This window comes from Alosa sapidissima, chromosome 9 (genome assembly GCF_018492685.1).
Source record: "Alosa sapidissima isolate fAloSap1 chromosome 9, fAloSap1.pri, whole genome shotgun sequence".
In the NCBI taxonomy this organism is placed as follows: domain Eukaryota; kingdom Metazoa; phylum Chordata; class Actinopteri; order Clupeiformes; family Clupeidae; genus Alosa; species Alosa sapidissima.
The window spans coordinates 23,341,172-23,368,912 of NC_055965.1; the positions used below are offsets into that span (position 1 = coordinate 23,341,172).

Consider the following 27,741-nt stretch of genomic DNA (forward strand, 5'->3'; position numbering starts at 1 on the left):
AATAAGCATACCATTTATTAACTTGATTTAAGGTTATTTATCTCACTTAAATTCTAATTGTAGGAATTTTTGCAGTGTGACATGGATCCCTCATGTGCTCTGCCCTTCCAGATATCCATATACATCCAATACCACAATTATATTTGCAAAAACTTTTCCCCTTAGACGTCAGCAGTGAAGAGATACAGGGGGAGAAGATCTGCACACTGTGTGGGTTCTAAATATATACTTTATTTATCTTAAAAAAAGGCAACGTTTTGATCTCACATGATCATCATCAGGACTCACACACCACTTCTCCTCAAAAAACAGTGAAGAGATAACACAGAGGGTGCTAGAACAAGAGAGGAAGTAGAAAGAGAGAACTGCACGACTCTATAAGTGTCAACACGTCACTATCTGAAGTTCGCCTACAAAAAGGACCCAAAGCATCCATCTTTGCCCGATGCCCATATACAGTAAAGAGATCTGGTTCAAAGATGGTACCTGGATGTCTGTATATGGGCAAATATTACAACCCTTTGCCCATTTAAGGAGATCCGGATGTCCTTGAATGGGTAAAGATGGTACTTAGATGTCTTGATATGGGCAAACACGGGTCCTTTTTGTAGGTGAAAAGTAAAGACAGATGTGTGAGTCATGGGTGATGGGAGGACTAAAGGGGAAGAAGAAATAATTTCAGACAGCAAATAGACAGCGATCAAAATTAGAATTATTGTTGGCATCTGTTGACAGATATATAGGTTATGTCCAGTTTCATCTGGAACATGGACCAATGCTCAACATGGAGCTTTTTGGTGAATCTTCTATGAAAGTCTTACTTCACTATAATAGACAACAAAACCTTTCATGAGAGAGGGAGCTGAATCTTTATTAGTAATGGGCTATGGAAAGAGACATCCTGCCCCACAGAATTCACTGCTTTGATTGGTCAAAATGTCTGATGTGTTATAGGATACATAAAACTGACATTGATGAGTACAGAGATACGTTCTTGTTAACCAAGGTCAACACTCATCTCCTGTCACTAGTGTGATACTGGGGGCAGCAACTGTCCCACTGCTGACCCATAACAAACAATGGAAGGTCTGTTGCTTGCCTGCTGGTCATGTGATCCCTGCCTTATTGAGAAGGCTAATTAAGTATCAAATCATTCTTGATTTTGTAGTGTAGTTGGGCTGTTTTAATATAAAGCAATATAAAGACTACTACATTATAGTCTTAAAGTGGTTTAATATACTGCATATATATTTGACTTGTCATCCTCAACACGTACATATACTGCAATAGGATTATTATGACCGCCGCGCAGCGAAGCGGCGGTCATATAGGTTTAGTCAGATTATTATGACCGCCGCGCAGCGAAGCGGCGGTCATATAGGTTTAGTCAGATTTTTTTTTTTTCTTTTTTTTTTTCTTTTTCCTATCTTACACTTCACTTTTATTAAATAATGCGCCCAGGGGTGTGGCAATTACCGACATAAGGTGTGGTCTGGCACATGATCTAAAAATCTCTATCTTATACCGTCTAAAAAGCATTACGCCACTGACCAAAAAAAGCCTGGTCTATAGCGAAAGGCGCATATGAAACACAGCTGAAGACGCACTGTCATGAGATGTAAGCAGCAATTCCTCTGCAGAATAAATGTCCTTAGGTTATTTATTCAGTCATTCGAACATGATAGGGGGAAGTTTTGCTTTTTTCAGGCTATGTTTTTGCTGGTAACCCATTGTCAGTCAATATTGAAAGTAATTAACTGTGTATAACTGTTTTGTCGTTGACTATGACACCACAGTGAAGTTAGTTTCACTTTGCCTACAGTATATGTTCAATTAATAGACAAGTGCAGATGTGTGTAGCCTATACTTTACTCGGTTTTAGACTATCAAAATACTGATGCGCTGTTTGAAGTTGCCCTGCTTGCTGTTAAAGGGAATGACAGATGTCCTCCTCATTGGTTTAAAGGATGTTAAGCCCAAAACACACCCACGACTGATTAAGAAACATAAGAGCCACCTTTTTGCGCCAGGCACCTGACGTTTGATAACAAAACCACCCCGAATGCGGACTGGACAAACCCCTAAATGTATTTACGCTATTTGCTAGTGACCATGCATTTTATATTGCTAAATTAGGGCCCAAAGTGTGTGTGAGAGAGAATAAGAGTGAGTGAAAGAGTGGGTATGATCATTTCTTAACAACCAACCAACAGCAGGATCTGCGTTCACATGCACTCTGTGGCAAGACAAGTTTTTCTTGCTTGTAAGTGGCATCCATTGGAGGATAAGAGGTACATTGTATATATAATAAATGTATTTATATTATTTATTTATAATTTGAACATACTGTTTACATACATCATAATAAAGTATAAAAAAATAATTATGGAAGTTTAAATTTAAAATGAAAAGCTTTGACATTTCAAAAATCGCTTAAATTGCAATCAAATTAAACCCTTTTAAAGCTATTGTTCATGCTAAACAGTTAGTCACTGTTTAAATGATAAAAATAATATAATTGGCACCTAAAATTACATACTCTTGGCCCTGAATCTGATCAAACTGGTCTCAAACTGAAAAACCGGTTACACCATTTGACTTTCTATTTAAAAGCAAAATGTGCAGGCATTATTATGGACAACTATGTACACACTTCACCTTTATGTGAATATTCAAACACAGTTTTTACATTAAATTGAATATTTTATGATTATTGTGATTGTCATACCATTTGACATGTAACCTAAGCTTGCCTGGCCATGGTCTAAAAACACTATTATGTTACTTTAAAAGAGTTTCTAACCTTGACTCATAGCAGTTGGGGTCTTGAAGGGTCCTTCTCTATGACATAATTTCCTGTCACATGATTCTCTGACAAAATTGCTCCTTAAATGGTGGTTACACCACTTGACATTTTAAGTGGTTGATGTGACAGACATGAATCCCCATATTAATTTAAACATTCAGAACAATGGGGTTTCATTACTTGTATTAAATATAGAAAAGGTCTTGTGCAAGATCATGCCAGATTATTTTAGAAGGAATTTTGGAGAGAATTTCAAATTGTTTTCAGCAAGTGTAATTATTTGGGTCATGTTTTTGTGGTTACACCGTGTTGACAATTTTACCCAAATTCAGTTCATACTATTTCAAAATTAAATAAATCCAAAACTTTAAGATTAGGGTTTGATGAAAATTATATATGAAAATAATTTGTCAAATTATTTTCAAATTTTAACAATTTTAAATGTATGTAACCCATATGTACACAAAAAAAAAATGAGTGTCACGTCATTGACCCATTTATAGGCAAACAATACAATAACAATACAAAAAAAGATAAGCCAACAATAGACTTAAAAAGGGCATGACATAATAATCACTAAACTTCCATCTCATCATGTATCTTTCATTATAGACATCACGGATAAAAATCTTAAAAAGACATAACATAATAATCACTAAACTCTTCCATCTCAACATGTGTCTTCCATTACAGACACCACGGGTACTCTTAAAAAGGACATTTAAGCAATATAGCATGAGTGAGAGTGGGATTGGTCATGGATATTCCCACGGGTGTTGTTCGGCCATAGCAGGCAACAACAATTTTTATACAACAATTCTACCACAAACTAAATAATCTGAAAACACCCACAAAGACCCATAACGAGGGATCTGGAATGTTGTTTAACTATTTTTTGATGCGTAAGACCGATGTTGAAATTAATATTTTTAAACACCCCATTAGTGTTTAAAAATATTAATTTCAACATCGGTCTTACGCATCAAAAAATAGTTCCCTTTTCAATAGACAGCGTCTTGTTTGCTAGGCAACCAACATTCCAGATCCCTCGTTATGGGTCTTTGTGGTTTTTCGTGTCTTCATTGAAATAAATTTTGAAAGTCGGCTGAAATCACATTTTTTTAGTAAAAGAATCAAGAATGGCAATGCTAAAATTTGCTTTTTACTAAAAGAAACAAGAATGGAAATGTTATAATTTTCTTTTTACTAAAAGAAACAAAACAATGTGCACATTCACAACAAATATATACCAAAACAATCACAGCATAATACTGCAATAACCGCTGCCATCAGGTTCTACCTCTCTATTTATTATCATGGATCTGTCATTACAGTCATCACTGTTACACATTGGGCAGTAGGTCAGAGAAAGACAGGTAAAGTAAAGGATGTTGCTTTTTTGCTTTAAAGACAGACAAAGAAAATGTGCTTGCATATGTAACCTGTGTGTGTGTGTGTGTGTTTGTGTGTGTGTGTGTGTGTGTGTGTGTGTTTGAGCAGATACTTTCTAATGAGGAGACACAACACTCCATAGAGAAAATCCTCCATAGAAACTGCAATAACCGCTTCCATCGAGTTCTACTTCTCTATATATCATCATGTTTTTTGTCATTACAGCCATCACTGTTACACATGTGTTATACATGTAAACTGTGTGTGTGTGTGTGTTAGAGCAGAGACTTTCTAATGAGGAGACACAGCATTTAAAATAAATCCTCCATATAAATGCATTGGGTTAGTTTGTAACGCCAATATGACAGTTGTCTACACATATCCCGCCGCTTCTGCGGCAAAAAAAGTCGACATGTGAAGACATTGTGCCAATCATGTGTTGTGATCTCGCTGCTGGAGCAAGGTTGGTATATTGTGAAGCCCTGCGCACACACATTTCTGCCGAAATAGATGCCCGATAAGTGCCTAAAAAGCGTAACAATATGACCGCCGAGGGGAGGGATTTGCCTAAAAGGACTTTGTTTAGAGTCTATTGTCTACATTCTACATAAATATGAATAGTGTGGTAAACATCACGCTGTCGTATGTCCATCTGGAGACTTTGGTAGATGTTGGCCTGACCTTCCGGAGTAGCTGAGGCGTTGGTGACCACGGCAGCATTAGTCTGAAGAGTTTCAACAGCTGCATTAACATAGTCTTGGTCTGAAAAAAAATCAACACAGCTACTTTAGTATGAACATTTCTAAATCATAAGATTTTCTTTAAAAGTAATTCTTTTGAGTGTTGAGATTTTAATATTAATTGAATGCTCATAATGTAGTGTTTGTGAGTTCCCTGCTGATGTGTGTGTTTGATCAGAGACTTTCTAATGAGGAGACACAGCACTCCATAGAATAAATCCTCCATAGAAATGCATGGGGTTAGTTTGTAACGCAAATATGGCAGTTGTCTACACATATCCCGCCCCTTCTGCGGCAAAAAAGTTGACATGTGAAGACATTGTGCCAATCATGTGTTGTGATCTCGCTGCTGGAGCAAGGTTGGTGTCGTGAATTCTAGCGCACGCGCATTTCTGCCGAAACAGATGCCAGATACGTGTCTAAAAAGCGTTACAATATGGCCGCTGAGAGGATGAATTTGCCTAAAACTACTTTGTTAGAGTCTTTTGTCTACATTCTACACAAACATGAAGAGTTTGTTAAACATCATGCTGAAGTGTGTCCACCTGGAGACTTTGGTAGATGTTGGCCTGACCTTCCGGAGTAGCTGAGGCATTGGTGACCACGGCAGCATTAGTCTGAAGAGTTTCAACAGCTGCATTAACATAGTCTTGGTCTGAAAAAAAAAAAAAATCAACACAGCTACTTTAGTATGGTAATTTCTAAATCATAAGATTTTTTTTTAAAAGTAATTATTTTGAGTGTTTGAGATCTGATTCTTAATTGAATGCTCATAATGTAGTGTTTGTGAGATCCCTGCTGATGGCAGTTCAGTGTACTGTTATCTCCTACTGCCCACTGTCCAATTGTGAGGAGGGAGATATGTTTGCAAAATATTTCACATTATTTTAAACCGGATGTTTTAACTCATTGAATGCCAAGCTGTTTTCGGAAGCTTTGTCCTAGAGTGCCAACAATCTAGACCACCGTTGATGATTTTTGTACAGCCACAGCATATTCTGTGTTATGGCTATGAACACATACAATGGCTCGTTTGAAAGGTGAGACTTTAAGCTCTCAGTGGGTGCAAACCGTGTATTTCTACACGCTTCTGTTCCTGAGAAATCGCAAGCTAAACAGTGGCTAGTTTTCATCAAAATCGCTGTTTTTTTTTCTAGAAATGGAGATATAACGTCTTTCATGAAGTGTTGCCTGTAAAGGTTCCGGGAAGTGACCTAGTGAGACCTGGCGAGACTGCCACCTAGTGATAGACCCACGAAAATGGCCTGGTTTTGAGCTGACGTGATTCACTGATTCGACCCAAAGCGGCAACCGAGTTATGATAAAATGTCCAGATTGTGCGTTTTCATGAGTTTTCGATCGTCATATATTTCATTTCCATTCATCACAGAGTTCTCAAAATCACATATAAGATGTGTTAGAGTGTCTAGTTTCGTAATTTAAAAACAAAAAGCTAAAAACATAATATTCCGTTTTTGGCACTCAACGCATGGGAAGGAAAAGGCACTCAATGAGTTAACTTAATTGTATTAGGTCACATTAAATAGAAATATGTCTGTAACTGGCACTCATATCAAATAACTCTCTAATTTAGTAATTTAATTAATTCCCTCACTCTGAAGCTGCAGTCTGGTGAGCATTCTGGTACATAATAGTGGCATGCGTCACCCTGTTGGGTGCTACACGTTGCTTGAGGTTAGTGAGGCTGCCCTTCAGTGTAAAGATTTTTAGGTGCCTTAATAAAGCACATTAAAAATGCAAGTTATTGTTGTTAAATAAACATATTTTTTTGTGGCAATTAGTGTGAGAAATAAGAATGACGGAGAGAGAAATGTATAGAGTGTTACTACCGCTGGGTTGTGCGTCCTTCATCCGTCTCTGTGTGTGGAGCATGAGCAGGATAAGCACAAAGGAAACAACAGCCACCACACCAACGGTGATCAGCAGGCTACCTGCTCAGCAGAGATGTAGGAATCAGTGCAGCACAGCATGGAAACATCCTTATATAGTACTGAACACAAACACATACCAATGATCAGATTCAGATTTCAGAATATTCAGCAGCCACCACACCAACGGTGATCAGCAGGCTACCTGCTCAGCAGAGATGTAGGAATCAGTGCAGCACAGCATGGAAATATCCTTATATAGTACTGAACACAAACACATACCAATGATCAGATTCAGATTTCAGAATATTCTGAAATCTGAATCGGATCATTGGTATGTGTTTGTATATATATATATATATATATATATATATATATATATATGGGATAATTGGGATAATTTTGGCTGCACGCTTAAGATTAAGACTAATTTTTTATCGCTGCAGACTAATTAAAAACTAAACTGAATTAGCCTACAGATTACAGGCCTGTGGAGTGTGTTAGTAACATGCCTGGAAATAACTTGCATTCTTTTCAAAAATTGATCTGAGCAGCAGGGCCGTTACCAGATAATTGTGGTTAGGATCTAAATGTCTCTTCGCTTACATCAGGTGTTTTATCAAATAGATGTGTCATTAAGGCTAAACAACAGTTTATTGTATTGTGTGGATAAGCGTTGTCCCCTCCGATGGGGTATTTTTGTAACTCTGGTGTGCATGTGCATTTGAGACAGAGAGAGGAAGAGAAGGTGGAATCCTCACTTTATCCTATATCACACGCAAATCTGCACATGAATATAACTCAGAACGTTGCTATCTGACCCACCTGCAACCTGCAATATTATCCAGACATCCTACCCACACCCCTCTGACCCGCGGGTTACGGGTCAGCCCGTGCATCACTATTAGTCACCTATGTTTTATATGAATGTATAAATGTACTACTTAATGTGGAAAAAATCACAAGATGTTAATTGTCTTGTTGTTGCTTGGGATGTAGTCTTAATGGTGGAGGTTGTCTCTGTGGAATGTTGAAATTGTAGTTATTGTAAGGGTCAGTCTGATCCACATAAATCTCAAGTCAATGTAGATTCATTTGTTTATGTTTAGTAAAAGTACTAGTAGTGAGTCGTTTAAGCCCTCCCTCAAAAAACCTAGCCTTGTATCGATACTGGTCCTCCTGGACCTCAGCGCTGCTTTTGACACCATAGAGCATGACATACTACTTAGGCTTGACAATTTGAAAGGCATCAAAGACTCAGCACTCAGCTTGGTTTAGATCATACCTTCCTAACCGTCAACAATTTGTACAGGTCCATAATAAACCATCTACCCAGATTATGGTAAAATATGGAGTGCCTCAAGGCTCAGTACTGGGGCCCCTGTTGTTCAGCACAGGGCCGGCCCGAGGCATAAGCGAACTACCTGACCACCAGGGGGCCCCCAATCGAGTTTCTTTTTTTTTTTTTACATAATAAATAACGTAAAAGTGACGTCAATGAATGAATAAATGAAACAATTAATAATTCAAAACAAGAAAATTCTGATTTCATGATCAATATGCCTGCCTACCTCTACTGTGTCTACCAGCCTTTGAGTCATGCGCATAAACTAGACAGCTCGGGTGCATAGACAATTCGTGCAGACACTCTATCAAGTTCAAAAATCGGAAGAGACGGTAATGTTAAGAAAAGTCACAAAAAAGGACGTATCCCTCTGGTGCTGAAAACAGAAAATGACAGAGGAGGAGAAAAACGAGCAAGATACAGGTATGTTTGCATGATTATTTACAGTATGTTTTGTGCTTGAGGTAGCTAGCTAGCTGTCATGATCTAATATAAGCCATCACCAGAGCTAAATCCTCGCCATCAACAGACAAATGTCTCCCATTAATATATATTTATCTAGGTGTATTTCAGATGTCAAGGATATTGGGATTGTTTTGGATGTTCAATCAAGCATGTACCCTAGCCATAGGTGGGCTTATGTTGTAAATTAAAGTTAGCTAGCTGACTGAAGTGGACATTAGCACTACAGTAGCTACATGAAAACGTAGCTGAAGGCAAATTTACCACAGAGGGATTGTTTCTGATTTCGCACCTGAAAGTGTTGATAGTTTATTACTGTTCTATAATACAGTATGTGACATAGTGGTAAGTCTGATAGCAACAGCAGGCTAAGCCCAGGCTCCCAGTCCCAACCCCAACCCATTGACTAGCGCGACTCTGGGCATCGGTAACGTTCCAGCTTCATAGGCAAAGATGGAACAGTACGTGCGCTCTGGTCTAAGATCTTTGGAGAGAGATGGTAGTGTTTGAGAAAATATACCATGTTGGGTGGGGAGACTTCTGTGATGGAAATAAACTTACATTTGATTAAGATAGTGGCAAGTGATGTAGCGGTGCTACCCTAATATTTAGGCTGCAGTAGATCACCATGTTAAACGTTCACCACTGCAATTAAGTATACTTTTGATTATGCCTCATTTGCCAACAGAATATGAATTGTTACATGTGGAATTGCTTGTTGATGAGTGTAAGTAATGATAGCAAAATAAACTCATTCTGCTCGATCAACTATGCACTTATGCAATATATATTTTTTTTCAGAGACACTGTTGAAGTACTTTGGAGCACATCTCTACAACTACCTAACTCTACCTCATCAAGTGTCTGCCTCCATGGCTGATATGACACAGAAGGTGAGGTTTTCTTGATGGCAAATGGTTACATAGCCTGTTAATATGACATGACACATTTAACATAGTTTTTGTTTTATTTATTTATGTATTTATTTAATCATTGCAGGTTCATCCACTGCAGAGTTGCAGATACCTGAAAGCCAGGAACGAAGTAGGAATAAGTATCTATTTTTTTGGGACATTTTATTTTTGATTATTAATGTTTGTCTATTTTGGTTTTATTTTGTAGTTGAAGATTGCTCATTTAATGCACATTTGCGGATTTGTTCTGCAAATCTGTTGAAAAAACAGGTCATTAAACGGATGTACTTGTTTACAACAAATACAAATGCTGTTGTATTTTGTTATTTGTCAATTCAACTTCAGTAAACCACCCTTAGTGCTTCACTTTGAATATGAATGTTTCAAATAAATCTGTGATTTTAGTACCCTCTAAGATTAAAAGGTGACAGGGTTGGTGTAAATAACAACTAATACATTGGTTTACCAAGCACATGAGGCCAGAAGTCTAGAGCGGAGCCCCAAAACATTTTTGGCATGTGAGCAAGGATGGATTACTGAATGAGCCTACCGAGTCCTTATGCATCTGTGTCCAGGGGGACAGTAGTTCATAATCAGTCACTGTATTAATACATAACCTCACTGTATTAATTTATAATATGACATTATAGTGTGAAGTTGTCAATTATCGCCAAGCACAGGTGACTCCGCGTTGTGGGAGGGGGCCCCCAAATCAAATTCTGCTTAGGGCCCCCAAAAGGCTCGGGCCGGCACTGGTAGTTACTAATGACATGAGAAAACCCAAAACCAATGAAATGGAGACTAAAGTATAGTCCATCAGAAGAATAAAATGCTTACCTTCACTGGAAGCTATGTCTGAGTCCTTGGAGGAGATTGATGGCGAATCTAAAAATAAGAAAAACAAAATGCTTAATGTACTGAATACAATATAAAGTTTGAATGATTCAAAACAAGCTTGTATCAGTAGCATGGGCAAACAGTCATACAGTTACAGCTAAGAATGACAGAGGTTAACCATTAGAATAACAATTAACCCTTTAGGCGCCAGAGGTTTTTTTTTCGAAACGTTCGATTTTGACATCTTCATTTCAAAAGGCTATATCTTAAAAGTGATAAGAGATAGAGACTTTCTGTAAATTAGAGAAATATTAAGGTTGACCCAAAGTTTATGTAGAGATTAAATGTTTATATCTAATTTGCATATTATGACGTCATATGGTGGCGGCCATCTTGGATTATAGAATTTTCATGAAAAGTTGCATGTTTGAATGATAAAATGCACCACTTCTTTTCCCCCAAAATGTCCCTCACCTTCTATATGCTATATTGGACAATACTGAATGCTCAGAAAAATATTAAGTAGTAAACAACCTGTATAAATCATTACTAATAAATGGCAGAAACAAACCAAATGCATGTAGCGGTAGGCTGGCCTTTTGCTGTAGAGATTTTCCATTTACTACATACAGTAGGCACTCTGATTCCATGTATGGGGCACATATATATTATTCAGATGACACACAAACACAAGTAGACAAGACCTGTTTAGTTCAAAAGCTCACTTGCCATGACAAGGCACAGATCAGGAGTGAGATGAAGAGACAAGACAAGAGACAATGTTAGTATTTGTTTTCTTTTTGTTGTTTTTGTTGATGTTTTTTTTGTTGTTTTTTTCTTAGCTGACAAAGACACACACATCACAAGGACATGAACACACACAAAAGAACACATGTCCTAAATGGTCAGGGAAATAGATAATCAACAGTGTAAATCATTACTAATAAATGGCTGACAATTTTTTTTTTTAATGTAGCAGGCCTTTTGCTGTAGAGATAATGACTATCCATATCCATATCCTATCCATACAGGGCCGGCATTCCCATCATCTTGTGATAGACTATGCATGACCTAATGGCTCTCCTGCCCCGCGTCACCACCTCTGCTCCTGTTGCGAGCAGCATGGCCAGATCTGCCTCGCGCTCGCGTCGAGTGGAGAGAATTTGCGCAGCTCGGACTAGGCCTACTGTCATTCTCATTGCGACTCCCCACACTGCCTCTACGTTCCCCCCTAACTGTCCTATGAGCACTTCGACCTCGTCTAACATACCCAGTGGCATTAGACAAAGGCTCCACCACGTTACTGTCGCCGCGATTGCGGAGAGGCACACGTTCAGAAGACAGAAGCTAGCGCTATGGATATTAGGCTACCTCCAGCCTCGTTCGCCACACCACTAACACCCTGCTAACTTCCTGATGAACACTCCGAACCCGTGAAACATTATTCCCACCAGTGACATTGGGCAAACGATTCAACGTTTGTGCTTGGTGTAAGCTAAACTATGGAGTAAACTCTCACTTTGTCCAGCTGCATCATTGCAAGGCAGGGACGCATCTGAAGCCTCACTAAACGAATCACCGTCATTTTCTGAAGGCAGATATTCCCAAGTAAGTAAGTAAGTAAATTAGATCCCAAACCAAACCGAAAATGTTATGCTTTTGATGGCCTACATGCCGCTCCAAACGAAAAAGCATCTCTAATGATGGTTGTTAGTAGACAAACTGGTTTCAGATATCCAACAGAGTGAATATGAGATTGTGCAGTCTTACAGTACTGTAGATGGCTGTGGTTAGTGATGTGATGCTGTTAATGGGGAGTTTTACATAGTTAGCGCAAACCCTATAGGTCAGGGGTCTCCAACCTTTTTGGGAATGAGGGCTACCTGAAGACCCGAAATCATACGGAGGGCTACTCATTTGAAACAAACATACCGTCACCCCTTTTTTGCGAGGGTAGTCCTCCTAAATAATAGGCCTATGAGATTTGTACTTTTAAATTATCAATATTGTGTAGACCTGTGCAACACTACCAACATTTTTGTTCAGTTTGTTCATTTCAAAGTTTGCATGGGGAATCTAATATATTTTTTTTAACAAAAAAAAAACAATCGTTTTGTGCAATTAATAATTTGGGTTAAAATTTGTACCCAATTTATACCCACCCACCATTATGAATTCAGGGGTTGTTTAAGTTCTGATTTCAGTGGACAATTCCGTTTTAACATTTCAATAGTAATCGCCCACACCACCCTAACATATGAAAACTCCTTTTAAAGTTATTGCACACCTGAAATCTCTCCATGATCTGACAAAAAAGGTAATGCACAGTCCTGCTCAGTCATGCATGCCACAACATTTTCAGCGCTATTATACGGCAGTAGCCTACGGAGGAGAAAAGGCCTGTGAGCTAAAGCAATTGTTTTTCAGTTCTTGAACAATCATGCAAGAACCGTATTTGACGAACATGGAATGGCCACAGAACTTTTGCAAAGATATGCTTCCATTGGCTACACCAGACGAGCTAGTTTTCCCCCCTTTACTGTCTATGCGTGCGAGCAGCGTGTATGCGCTCCGCTTCTGTTGTTGTTTACAGACTGAATGGGAAACGGATTTGGAGCCAAAGGCTAAAATTTAACGCAGCTACAATTTGTTTATCACCAATATCAATAATTTGATATCACCAATATCAATTTAATGTTACAGATGTATGGCTACATACATTCTTAAAATGGTTATGGTCTAGACTTAAATATCGATTGAAAACTTCACAATAGAGCGTGTTTTTAGAGCGTGATCTGCAGGCGACCTGTTGGCTATTTTTAGAAGGTGCGCTGGGGGCGCCTCATAGCCGTCCCGCGGGCTACCTGGTACTATAGGTTATTATTTATTTAGCGTATATAAGGCTTTTTTTCCTTAACAAAAGTAAGGGGGACGACGGCTGTCTCTTCAGCACTGCGTGGGACATATCCCCCATGTCCCCCGTGCCTCCTGCGCCCCTGGGTATAGTTATGTATCATCTGCTGAACCAGTGCCGGCCCGAGCCTTTTGGGGGCCCTAAGCAGAATTTGATTTGGGGGCCCCCTCCCACAACGCGGAGTCACCTGTGCTTGGCGATAATTGACAACTTCACACTATAATGTCATATTATAAATTAATACAGTGAGGTTATGTATTAATACAGTGACTGATTATGAACTACTGTCCCCCTGGACACAGATGCATAAGGACTCGGTAGGCTCATTCAGTAATCCATCCTTGCTCACATGCCAAAAATGTTTTGGGGCTCCGCTCTAGACTTCTGGCCTCATGTGCTTGGTAAACCAATGTATTAGTTGTTATTTACACCAACCCTGTCACCTTTTAATCTTAGAGGGTACTAAAATCACAGATTTATTTGAAACATTCATATTCAAAGTGAAGCACTAAGGGTGGTTTACTGAAGTTGAATTGACAAATAACAAAATACAACAGCATTTGTATTTGTTGTAAACAAGTACATCCGTTTAATGACCTGTTTTTTCAACAGATTTGCAGAACAAATCCGCAAATGTGCATTAAATGAGCAATCTTCAACTACAAAATAAAACCAAAATAGACAAACATTAATAATCAAAAATAAAATGTCCCAAAAAAATAGATACTTATTCCTACTTCGTTCCTGGCTTTCAGGTATCTGCAACTCTGCAGTGGATGAACCTGCAATGATTAAATAAATACATAAATAAATAAAACAAAAACTATGTTAAATGTGTCATGTCATATTAACAGGCTATGTAACCATTTGCCATCAAGAAAACCTCACCTTCTGTGTCATATCAGCCATGGAGGCAGACACTTGATGAGGTAGAGTTAGGTAGTTGTAGAGATGTGCTCCAAAGTACTTCAACAGTGTCTCTGAAAAAAAAAATATATTGCATAAGTGCATAGTTGATCGAGCAGAATGAGTTTATTTTGCTATCATTACTTACACTCATCAACAAGCAATTCCACATGTAACAATTCATATTCTGTTGGCAAATGAGGCATAATCAAAAGTATACTTAATTGCAGTGGTGAACGTTTAACATGGTGATCTACTGCAGCCTAAATATTAGGGTAGCACCGCTACATCACTTGCCACTATCTTAATCAAATGTAAGTTTATTTCCATCACAGAAGTCTCCCCACCCAACATGGTATATTTTCTCAAACACTACCATCTCTCTCCAAAGATCTTAGACCAGAGCGCACGTACTGTTCCATCTTTGCCTATGAAGCTGGAACGTTACCGATGCCCAGAGTCGCGCTAGTCAATGGGTTGGGGTTGGGACTGGGAGCCTGGGCTTAGCCTGCTGTTGCTATCAGACTTACCACTATGTCACATACTGTATTATAGAACAGTAATAAACTATCAACACTTTCAGGTGCGAAATCAGAAACAATCCCTCTGTGGTAAATTTGCCTTCAGCTACGTTTTCATGTAGCTACTGTAGTGCTAATGTCCACTTCAGTCAGCTAGCTAACTTTAATTTAAAACATAAGCCCACCTATGGCTAGGGTACATGCTTGATTGAACATCCAAAACAATCCCAATATCCTTGACATCTGAAATACACCTAGATAAATATATATTAATGGGAGACATTTGTCTGTTGATGGCGAGGATTTAGCTCTGGTGATGGCTTATATTAGATCATGACAGCTAGCTAGCTACCTCAAGCACAAAACATACTGTAAATAATCATGCAAACATACCTGTATCTTGCTCGTTTTTCTCCTCCTCTGTCATTTTCTGTTTTCAGCACCAGAGGGATACGTCCTTTTTTGTGACTTTTCTTAACATTACCGTCTCTTCCGATTTTTGAACTTGATAGAGTGTCTGCACGAATTGTCTATGCACCCGAGCTGTCTAGTTTATGCGCATGACTCAAAGGCTGGCAGACACAGTAGAGGTAGGCAGGCATATTGATCATGAAATCAGAATTTTCTTGTTTTGAATTATTAATTGTTTCATTTATTCATTCATTGACGTCACTTTTACGTTATTTATTATGTAAAAAAAAAAAAAGAAACTCGATTGGGGGCCCCCTGGTGGTCAGGGGGCCCCAAGCAGCCGCTTAGTTCGCTTATGCCTCGGGCCGGCCCTGGTAACTACAAACCTAATTCTGCTATTGTCTGCCTGTGATAACTTGATTACCAGTCAAAATTAATGCAGTGAACAATGTGAACAGTGTATTTATTCCACTGGATCTGTTCATATGTCTTCTGCTTCACTTAGACTCGCTTGATGATTACATTCCAGACAGAGAGAATACATGGAAGTTATTTATCTTTATTTATTTATTTATTTATGACATACCAATGGGCTCAGCCGCACACAAACCACAATGCTAAACTTAAACAGTTATCCACTCTTGTCATTTTTAGACGAATAAAGTGAAAATGATGACTGTAACCCAGGGACATCTGCTGGTATGTACATTGCTCAAATTAGGTAAGCTGCACATTAAACTTGGTCAATTTTCTCTCAGTAATTTGCAAACACAGCTAAACCTAACTACATGACAACATGCACACACACACACACACACACACACACACACACACACACTGTATCTGATCTGTTACCAACATACTAAGCAACCATGACTGTATTCTCTATTAATCAGATGACGATGCTGTTCGGCGAAAGGGGAGGGCCAACCCTTCACGTTGGAAAGCAAATGTTCAACAAAAAAAAAGGAGGATGATGGGTCATCCTCCTGGGTCATTTATATTATACTATTTTAACATCAGAGAACACAGTGGAAGTAAAAAAAACTGCTTCCATGTTTAGTAACAAGTCATGTATGGGGGTTTTAATGACCGGCACCCACGCAACCCAAATTGGAGATCCAATCCGCCCCGCCCGATCAGAGAAAATATGTGTTTAATATGGAACCGATCCCGACCGGACCTACTAATTGCTAACTTTAATTTCAAGTGGCTTTATTTAATTTATCTATTTGGCTGATGCTTTTATAAGACACATTTCTTACCTCTCTTACAGTGAACTTGAGCAAAGTGTTAACCCATATTATCTCCACTTTTCTTACTGACATCAGTTTAAGTGGTGTAATCTGAAGAAAAGGTAGGCAACATGCTCCACTTTAGCAATTAATAACATTGGGATGATTTTGGCTGCCCGCCAATGTAGCTAATTAAGGCTGTAGACTAATTAAAAACTCAACTGATAGCCTACAGATTACAGGCCTGTGGAGTGTGTTAGTAACATGCATGAAAATAACTTGCATTCTTTTCAAAGAGTGATCTGAGCAGCAGGGCCCTTACCAGATAATTGTGGTTAGGATCTAAATGTCTCTTCACTTACATCAGGTGTTTTGTGAAATAGAAGCGTCATTTAGGCTAAACAACAGTTTAATTGATTGTGTGGATAAGCGTTGTCCCCTTTGATGGGGTATTTTTGTAACTCTGGTATGCATGTGCATTTGAGACAGAGAGAGGAAGAGAAGGTGGAAACCTCACTTTATCCTACATCACACGCAATTCTGCACATGGATATTTTATGGATATAACTCAGAACGTTGCTATCTGACCCACCTGCACCCTGCAATATTATCTACATCCTACCCACACCCCTCTGACCTGCGGGTTACGGGGTCTGCCCACGCATCACTATTAGTCACCTATATTTTATATGAATATACATAAATGTACTACTAAATGTGTTTTATATGAATATACATAAATGTACTACTTAATGTGGGGGGAAAAGAAATCACGGACCTGGAAGGGGTGTTGACTGAAATGTTGATGGTCTTGTTGTTGCTTGGGATGTAGTTGTAGTGGTGGAGGTTGTCCCTGTGGAATGTTGAAATTGTAGCCATTGTAAGAGTCAGTTGGTTTATTATGACTGATCCACATAAACCTCTTCCCAGAAACACAATAAAATATATGTGAAGCGAAAGCTTAAATAACTTATTTAAATGTGGCTATTCAAATATACAAATCGTCAAATGGTCTTTCAAATATACAAATTCAAATAGTCTTTCAAATACTGTAACATTAAGCTGCGTTCTCTTGTAAAGGCTAGTGTAGGATAGAGATGACCTAGTGACTTTTCTCATGTCAATGTAGATTAATTTGTTTATGTTTAGTAAAACTAGATGTACCGCAGAGCGGTACAAAATATGACTGCCGCCCAGTCCAGCACATTTTTTCCACAAAAAGAAATCACGCTGAAAGGCCTATATGATTCTAACTGTCTCACTAAATTGCATTATCCACACTCAATTCTCACTGGTATCTGCTAGACAAGTACCAAAACATGATTAGTTCATAGATTTCATATGTAAAATTCATTTTATACAACCCCACCTCCATCTTGCCTGTTCATAATTCTGAGAAATTCTTGATTGTTTGTGTTATGTTTATGTTATGTGTGTGTGTGTGTGTGTGCGTGCTTGTGTGTGTGCCTGCGTATGTGCCTGTGCATGCAAGCGTACATATGTCTACTGTGTGAGTATGTGTCATACGTATGATTACTGTGAATGTATGTGTGTGTGTGTGTGTGTGTGTGTGTGTGTGTGTGTATCTGTTTGTGCACATGTGTGCACATGAAATGGGTTAACATTACCCCTGGAGGCAATCATACGGAAAAAAATGGTCATCCTAGGCCCTACAGTTGTGTCCCGGGAATCCTTGTTGGTGTACGTCACTAAATGTACACATAAATTATTTTATTGTAAGGCCCCCCATGAACGAAAGCACACAAAACTTGGCATGCATTCGGAGGGTGTCATAATGATCCTACACTTTTAATTTCGTGCAGTTTTGACCTTGTCAGCCAAAGATATTGTGATGAAAACACCTAATTTTTTGCTTTTTAATTTTTAACTAGGTGGCGCTATACATGAAATAAGTGGTAATGGGATGGGTTGACATGCCCCCTTAAGACCAACATACATAAAAAAGGTGGACTAGGCCCTACGGTTCTATTCTCTACGGACCACTGCACATTTTTCTAAAGTCTTCCTGAGTGATATTCAAATGAGTTGAGTTCATATTTAATTTTTCTTAATTTTGAAGATGACTGCCGTCAGCTCATTCTGCTGTATATATACTAATAGAATAATAGATAAAATACATTTCCCTGTGTACGGTTTTCCCTTCTCCCAGAAACACAATAAAATATCTGCGAAGCTGAGTCTTAAAGGAACCGTATGTAAGAAATGTATTTCAATTAATCATAAAATGGCCCTGATATGTCACTAGACATTAAGAAATCATGTTAATTTCAAATACTTATATCACTGACAACAGTAGTCATTTAGTGAAGTGAAAAGTGAAGTTGCAGCCCTCAACTGATGTTGATGTTGTCATGTTGTGTTTTGGCCTGATGCGCCACCTCCACCTAATCACAAAGTCAGTAGTGTTTCGGCATCCGGGTTGCCAGTTCTGACAGTCAGGGGGGAGGGGGAGGGGATACACCGCTCTACAGTATTTTGAAAGTGATTGCACTACCAGTTTTAGCCACAATCTTGCATACGGTTCCTTTAAATAACTTGTTTAAATGTGGTTATTTAAAGTCTTTCAAATAAATCGTCATACCTATAATGATAAGCTGTGTTCTGTTGTATAGGTTGGTGTAGGATAAAAACGACCAGGTGACTTTCCATCCACACCAATAGACTCCAGCATCAGCTTTGGCAAGATTATTGATGGTGGCCTTGAACGTCTTTCCATTTTGCCCATTAGTGACAGAGTACCTATCATCACTCAGGCGGGTGCATGTTGAACGGTCTGCTCCCATGCAGAGAAATTTCTCCCTGTTAGCACGGTAGCTGGAGAAGTCACAGGTGATTTCTACACTGCCCCCAACAGTACGTTGCAGTTCATGGTCTTGACCAGTAGAGGGCACTAAGAGTCAAACACAACATAAAACATGAAAGACCAGTAGAGGGTCAATTGAAAACGCTTACTAAGGTGTGTTGAAATATATGCAACAGATTCTAACATGCATGGTGATGATAATACACAATAGCATGTATTCACACTGTTATCAGATTTGTTTAAGCTCAATTTGTTCCGTACTATTTACATAATCTGCATAACATAGGTAGCCAGCTGTGTTGTATGTTGTAACAAGATGTGTTTTGAATTACAAGGTAAGGTAAGGTAACCTTATTTGTACCCAAGGGTAGATTTGGTTGCAGGTAAAAAGAGTAGGCTGCTTACACACACATACAGTAGATGACATTAACGACAGTGACAGAAAACAGTGACACATAACAGTGGCAACAGTGCTCCGTATGGATAAAAAGTACACAAAAATATTATTAGTGTCAGAATAAAGGGGATAAAATGCAGAATAAATTCATCATAGCAGATACAAGAAGCTAAGTCAGAATAAATAAATACATACATTAAGAAGGCTGTGCAGTCAATAAGTTAAACTAGATGTATCGCATAGCGGTACAAAATATGACCGCCGCTCAGTCCTGTACATCCATTCCACGAAAATAAATCATATTAATGAATTTGTCTCCATCTTCTACTCCATCCCCCACTCTTGAAACTTTTGTGTATGCTTGTTTGGACTGTGTGTTTGCGGGCCGCACACAAAGTAGCCTACTGGCGCTGCAAAGGTGAATAGATTTGTAGCACTTGCCAAAAAATTTGTAGCATTGTTATAAAACCTTTAAAATATCTAAACAATCACAAGTAGGGCAGTTCATCACAGTCCATCCATTGCAACTGGACTGATGAAAGGTACACCTGTAGGCTACATTGTATTTGGGAAAAGCAGAAGGTATAATGTATTTATTTATTTATTATTAAACAAAACAATCCCTGTCAGTTCCATGCAGTTTTCAACAGCTATCAAGAAGAGAGGTCATGTCATGGATTTTTGTGAATGTTTCTTCTTCTACATATGCATAAGTTTAGTCATCTAGTTCATATGGTATTCAGCTTTATTGTCAATGCACAAATTAAAGGAACCATATGTAAGAAATGTATTTCAATTAATCATAAAATGGCCCTGATCACTAGACATTAAGAAATCATGTTCATTTCAAATACTTATATCACTGACAACAGTAGTCCGGCCAGGATATTGTCATTTAAAAAGTGAAGTCTCAGCCCTCAACTGATGTTGATGTTGTGTTTTGTCATGTCATGTTGTGTTTTGGCCTGTCACAATCTTACATATGGTTCCTTTAAATACCAGTAGTCTAAAACAAAATGCCGTTTTACCCAGTGGTGCAAATAACTGACATGTCCAAAAGGGCCTTCATGAAAAGCGTTGCTAGACTGTTCATACACATTTTAACAGGCCAAGTTGAAGAGCTACTGTCCGTTATTGTTTGTGCAAATAATATGCTGATTCATGTTCCCTTGCATTTTGCAACTATGAGGTCCATGGTTAGTCTGGCTTTCGCCAGACCAAGCTCAATCTTTTAAGAAATCGAAAAGGAATCGCCGTCATATCAGGCTGAGTTCACCCAGCCTAGTCCATGGTAGGCGCCCGATAGAAATATTGTTTAATTTTGCGATTGAGACATCCACAAACTGGCAACCCCCCCCCCCCATCCCCCCCTCCCCGCGACGTGTTCGCCCCCGGTTTCAGAGCTATTCTAAATGCAAAAATGCATAGAGGGAGTTATGACAAAACAGTGACTGTTAACAAACTATAGGCTATATAGCCTAAGGTAGGCCCTATGCTAGGCCTATTACACAACATAAATTGTCACTAGGCTATGCTGGCGACCCAAATAAAATCTCCTTTGGGAACCGATGGCTTACAGTATCAAGCGGATTTAAGCTGCCACCTCTTGGCGAAAAGTTAATAGTTTTGCATATCAGTAGTAGGCCTAATACAGTTCACGCAGCTGTGTGAATCACGGAAAGCGACACTGTACAGTAGCTCAAGGTCTGTGGCTAAAGCAGCCATAATGAAAGCGTTATCATCGTTTGGATACTACACACACACGTGTTTTAAGCTGGAATCAAAGCACATCGACTCCCCTCTAACACCCTAAACACGCACTTCGAACAAACAAAAAACGTCTCAGTCTCACGGTATAGCCATAGGCAAAATTGTATTGGTACTAAATCATCCATCGCAAAGAATGATTTTTGTAGCACGTGCAACAAATATGTGTAGGTACAGACCTGCCCTGGATACATCTCTCAACGTGCGCTCTAAAACATTTGGTTTAAATGGAGATGTAGATCACGGGTGCGTTAATAAATCTACATTGCGGCGAGTTGACACAAATTATTCACTTTGACGAATTTCTGTAGTTTCAGTCCTAGTTACTTTACTTTGAGCCATGCTCTTCCTTACTTGAATCAACTTTGAAAATAGAGGATTGAAGTAGCCTATATGGGTGTTTGGGAATGAACGTTGACTCAGATGCTTTTCAGATGCTCAGAGACTTTGAGCTAAATGTCCCAGGCAGGTGTTTAGGATGCATCATAGACAGATTATCTTTCAGGTAGCCTATATATTTTCCATTAGAAAACCGAACGTGTAGCGAACGTGTTGTGGCTAACTCACTTAGCTCCTGTTAGTAGCCTAGGTTATGGTCATAAGCAAATGAGATGACAGTCAAAAGATGCAATTAGTGCTGTTATCAATTTTCTTGGTAGCCTATAACCGCATGGTTTTCTACATATACATCAATAATCAAATTGGCCTCCATCACTCAACCAATGCTAACGGTAACATTATTTTACCTACTCTAGGCTATTGATATAATTTAAGATTAACGTAGCCTACCTGCAGTAAAAACCAAGCATGTCCGATAAACATTCTCAGATTCATTTCGGCTTCAAGAAGAAATGGGAGTTACATGTCATGCAGAAATCATCCTACCCTTATTAGGCGTTCTCTGCGGTAAACTACAGTCTTGTCCTTGTAGGAAGCGTAGTGTCTTTCCAACCCACTTTAGATTAACTTCCAACAAAATTACGTCTCACTGCAACGATGCGCCATCTGGTGGACAAACGACTACGTGACGCCAATACTGGAAATGCAGCCAAATTATTATGATAAATATTTGGTTTTCCTTTAATCCTGCTGAATTTGTAATTATGTATCGCCCGTTGTAATTGCTGATACTGATGTGCGTGCCTGTGTGTGTTTGTGTGTGTGTATATGTGTGCACCACCATCTACAGGCCAATGAGTGTACAGTCACTAAATGTACACATAACTTTTTTAGACCCCCTCCATGGATGAAATTCTACGAAACCTGGCATACCCCCAGAGAATGTCAGGTTAATCATACACATAAAATTTGGTGCAGTTCTGAACATCTTAACTGAAGAGAGTGGCGATTAAAGCAGAATGATATTGCATTTTCATTTTTTACCGGGGGGGGTGCAAATCACAAATGAGTGATTATGGACTATAGGTTGATGTGGGCCCTTGAGACCAACATACCATAAAAATGTATTCATCCTCGGTGCCACAGTTCAGCTAGTTATTTAGGAAAAACTGCATTTTTTGGGTTTCCGGGGGCCCAGCGCACTTGCGCTTCGCTAGCGGCGGTCATAATAAGTTAGTGTGTAGTCTAACAATAGCCTATGTGCTATTTAACATTCTGATAGCTGAGGGAACAAAACTGCCTCTGTATCTCTTAGTTTTACAGACAGGCATCATGTACCTGCGGCCTGATGGGAGAGGCTGAAATTCACCATATAGTGGGTGGGATCCATCCTCTAAGATAGACCCAACCTCTGTAGCTGCCTACTGTGTAGGGATTCTAGGTTAAGCTGTGGCTCTCCAATCAGCCTACAAGCCCTACCTCACAATTTGGTTCGGGGAGTTCTTATTTTTTAGGGGTAGGTTGCTGAACCAAGACACCAGGCTAAAAGAAATGACCGATTCAATGAAGCAGCGGTAAAACATGGTGAGCATCTTTTTGCTTTATAAAGATGCTTTATATGAGCATCCAGTAGGATGTATTGCACTCTACAGTGGACTCGAATAAGAATACCATCACTGAAAAATATAAAGAATAACTAAGAACACAGATTGACCACCACTGACCTTGGAGGAATTTTATCTCCAGTTTTCCAAACTGGTATTTGCCTCTCTGTACTGGATCCATAATACATCCATCACGATGTGACTTCCAATGGGGTGATATCCTCTCGCAATTTAGTAAATTTTTGTATGTGATGATGAGGGCTCCTCCACGGTATGCATAGATGTTTATTTCATCATCAGCTCTCATCTCCCCTATTGATGACACAAGCCATATGAAACATTCCAAAGTTACTCAATTGTCATTAAATTAAGAGTAGGACATTGCAACTTATTTCTGTCAAGATATAAATACTACTCTCCTCTGCATCTGTCCACTCATTCAACCCAACCAATAATTTGTTTATCTACATTTCACAACACTGCATATAATACTAGAGCCTCCTCTGCATCAGTTCACTCATTCAACCCAACCAATAATTTGTTTATCTACATTTCACAACACTGCATATAATACTAGAGCCTCCTCTGCATCAGTTCACTCATTCAACCCAACCAATAATTTGTTTATCTACATTTCACAACACTGCATATAATACTAGAGCCTCCTCTGCATCTGTCCACTCATTCAACCCAACCAATAATTTGTTTATCTACATTTCACAACACTGCATATAATACTAGAGCCTCCTCTGCATCAGTTCACTCATTCAACCCAACCAATAATTTGTTTATCTACATTTCACAACACTGCATATAATACTAGAGCCTCCTCTGCATCAGTTCACTCATTCAACCCAACCAATAATTTGTTTATCTACATTTCACAACACTGCATATAATACTAGAGCCTCCTCTGCATCTGTCCACTCATTCAACCCAACCAATAATTTGTTTATCTACATTTCACAACACTGCATATAATACTAGAGCCTCCTCTGCATCAGTTCACTCATTCAACCCAACCAATAATTTGTTTATCTACATTTCACAACACTGCATATAATACTAGAGCCTCCTCTGCATCAGTTCACTCATTCAACCCAACCAATAATTTGTTTATCTACATTTCACAACACTGCATATAATACTCGAGCCTCCTCCTGCATCAGTTCACTCATTCAACCCAACCAATAATTTGTTTATCTACATTTCACAACACTGCATATAATACTAGAGCCTCCTCTGCATCAGTTCACTCATTCAACCCAACCAATAATTTGTTTATCTACATTTCACAACACTGCATATAATACTAGAGCCTCCTCTGCATCAGTCCACTCATTCAACCCAACCAATAATTTGTTTATCTACATTTCACAACACTGCATATAATACTCGAGCCTCCTCTGCATCAGTTCACTCATTCAACCCAACCAATAATTTGTTTATCTACATTTCACAACACTGCATATAATACTAGAGCCTCCTCTGCATCAGTTCACTCATTCAACCCAACCAATAATTTGTTTATCTACATTTCACAACACTGCATATAATACTGGAGCCTCCTCTGCATCAGTTCACTCATTCAACCCAACCAATAATTTGTTTATCTACATTTCACAACACTGCATATAATACTGGAGCCTCCTCTGCATCAGTTCACTCATTCAACCCAACCAATAATTTGTTTATCTACATTTCACAACACTGCATATAATACTAGAGCCTCCTCTGCATCAGTTCACTCATTCAACCCAACCAATAATTTGTTTATCTACATTTCACAACACTGCATATAATACTAGAGCCTCCTCTGCATCAGTTCACTCATTCACTGCATACAGTTGTCTTTTCTTTCCAGAATGTATTCAAGTGCTTAAGTTAGTGCAAACAATTGCACTAAAATCACACATTCTACAAATACATAACACACGTCTATTTCCACACAACACCGTCAAGCTTAAAACATGTGTGAAACGTACTTTATAAGCTCTGCCTTGCCCATCAATTGCATACACAGTTCAAAGTACATGCAACACCAAATGGCTAAATGTAGGCCTATGAAGCTGACATGTTAGCATGTGAGCACATTGACAGGACATGTTGATTATAATAGTGAAACTATTAACTAATAAGCGGTATGTGAGTAACCGTAGCAACAATACCTAAGAGTAGGCAGATGAGGAGAAAAGAAACCATCTTCATCCTAACAGGTTTTCTTATGTCGTCCACTATGCAAGAATCACTGGCCCGCCGGGTAGAGAGAACTCAGAGACTGTCACACACAGTCAAAGACTGCCAATCACAGTAGACTGCGGCTATGTGTTACTATTATATGCACAGGACTGGTCAGTCTCTGGCTTTGTGGTTTTGTCATTTCCTCTGCGTATGTGTGGCACGCCACTCCAGACACTGGGACATGTGAAGTGGGCTGAGGGTGAGGGGGATTAATATTACAGTATTATACAACAGTAAAATGCTGACACCCTTTATGTGTTCTTTTTTTACACATCAAAAGTTGCTTTATATTTACATTGTTGTTGTTGTTTATATCCATAAACTAGTTTCAGAGACCTGATCTATGATGTGGTTCTCTCTTTGCTCTGCATGTTGTCATAGCAACATTCTATAAGGGGAAAAAAAACACATAAGCTGCAGAGCTGAAAGCTGATGACCCCAGATGATCGTCCCAGTTCAGTCCAACTTTCTGAACACACATACGGGGCTCTGGCAGGGACGTGTAAAGTAGGGAGTAGTATTCAAATTGCTTGAAATAAATTATGAAATAGAATTGTGCTATTAACATACATTATATTTTCATTTTAACTTAAAGTGTCTATGCCAGGTCAACAGTTATGATCTATTTGGAACAGTTACAGAGGCTTGGTTTCTGACGTGTTTTTGTTAAAAAAAATAAACCTCACCACCCCACAGGTTCCCTTTTCTCTCACGTCACTGATCAAGGGATAAAGAACGAGTGCCAGACAGAGTGGGCGAAACAGAGAGCGTATAGGGGGCCGAGCTGACGAACCCAGATGCAACAGAAGTGACGCAAGCAATTTGATTGATATCAGATATCAACAACCTATTGCCAGGATCTACATGTTTTATATAAACTAGGGTTTGTGATTGCATCACCAACTGGAAACTCCCGGCAACTTTTTTACATATTTAAGTAACATGGGCGCAGGTTGCACATTAAAGAAGAGATGTTGGCTCATGCAGAATCCTATTAATACACACAAACACACACATACACACACACACACACTCACACACACACACACACACACGCGCGCACGCACGCACACACACACACACACACATAAACATAAACTTGTACACAATATTTGTGGCCCAGCCACATTCTCTGTATGTGTGACAACATCACAATTTTAGAGAAACAAAGAGAAGTGTAGTCAGGGGGGTTAAAGAGCAAATGAATAGACAGTATCAACAGGCTGTACATAAAGAGCAAATGAATAGACAGTATCAACAGGCTGTACATAAAGAGCAAATGAATAGACAGTATCAACAGGCTGTACATAAAGAGCAAATGAATAGACAGTATCAACAGGCTGTACATAAAGAGCAAATGAATAGACAGTATCAACAGGCTGTACATAAAGAGCAAATGAATAGACAGTATCAACAGGCTGTACATAAAGAGCAAATGAATAGACAGTATCAACAGGCTGTACATAAAGAGCAAATGAATAGACAGTATCAACAGGCTGTACATAAAGAGCAAATGAATAGACAGTATCAACAGGCTGTACATAAAGAGCAAATGAATAGACAGTATCAACAGGCTGTACATAAAGAGCAAATGAATAGACAGTATCAACAGGCTGTACATAAAGAGCAAATGAATAGACAGTATCAACAGGCTGTACATAAAGAGCAAATGAATAGACAGTATCAACAGGCTGTACATAAAGAGCAAATGAATAGACAGTATCAACAGGCTGTACATAAAGAGCAAATGAATAGACAGTATCAACAGGCTGTACATAAAGAGCAAATGAATAGACAGTATCAACAGGCTGTACATAAAGAGCAAATGAATACTGAGACAGTATCAACAGGCTGTACATAAAGAGCAAATGAATAGACAGTATCAACAGGCTGTACATAAAGAGCAAATGAATAGACAGTATCAACAGGCTGTACATAAAGAGCAAATGAATAGACAGTATCAACAGGCTGTACATAAAGAGCAAATGAATAGACAGTATCAACAGGCTGTACATAAAGAGCAAATGAATAGACAGTATCAACAGGCTGTACATAAAGAGCAAATGAATAGACAGTATCAACAGGCTGTACATCTCAGGCTAGTGAGATGGTATCAACAGGCTGTAAATATAAAGGCTGATTACAGAGACCAAATGCAGGGACAGTCCATCTGAGTGGCTCAAGGTTCAGGGCCTTC

The 27,741-nt window shown here is 38.9% G+C and overlaps 1 protein-coding gene across 1 annotated transcript in view; it reads right to left on the reverse strand.

Annotated features, from left to right (window-relative positions):
• Nucleotides 1-4,631: 4,631 nt before the first annotated feature.
• LOC121719540 (CMRF35-like molecule 8) overlaps nucleotides 4,632-27,741 on the reverse strand; it is a 37,016-nt gene continuing 13,906 nt past the window's right edge. Inside the window, exons 6-7 of the mRNA XM_042105270.1 lie at nucleotides 5,513-5,593; nucleotides 4,632-4,960 (exon numbers count right to left, since the gene is read on the reverse strand). Of these exons, the coding sequence (XP_041961204.1) occupies nucleotides 4,788-4,960; nucleotides 5,513-5,593 (254 nt within the window). The 3' untranslated portion in view covers nucleotides 4,632-4,787. The remainder of the gene's footprint in view (nucleotides 4,961-5,512; nucleotides 5,594-27,741) is intronic.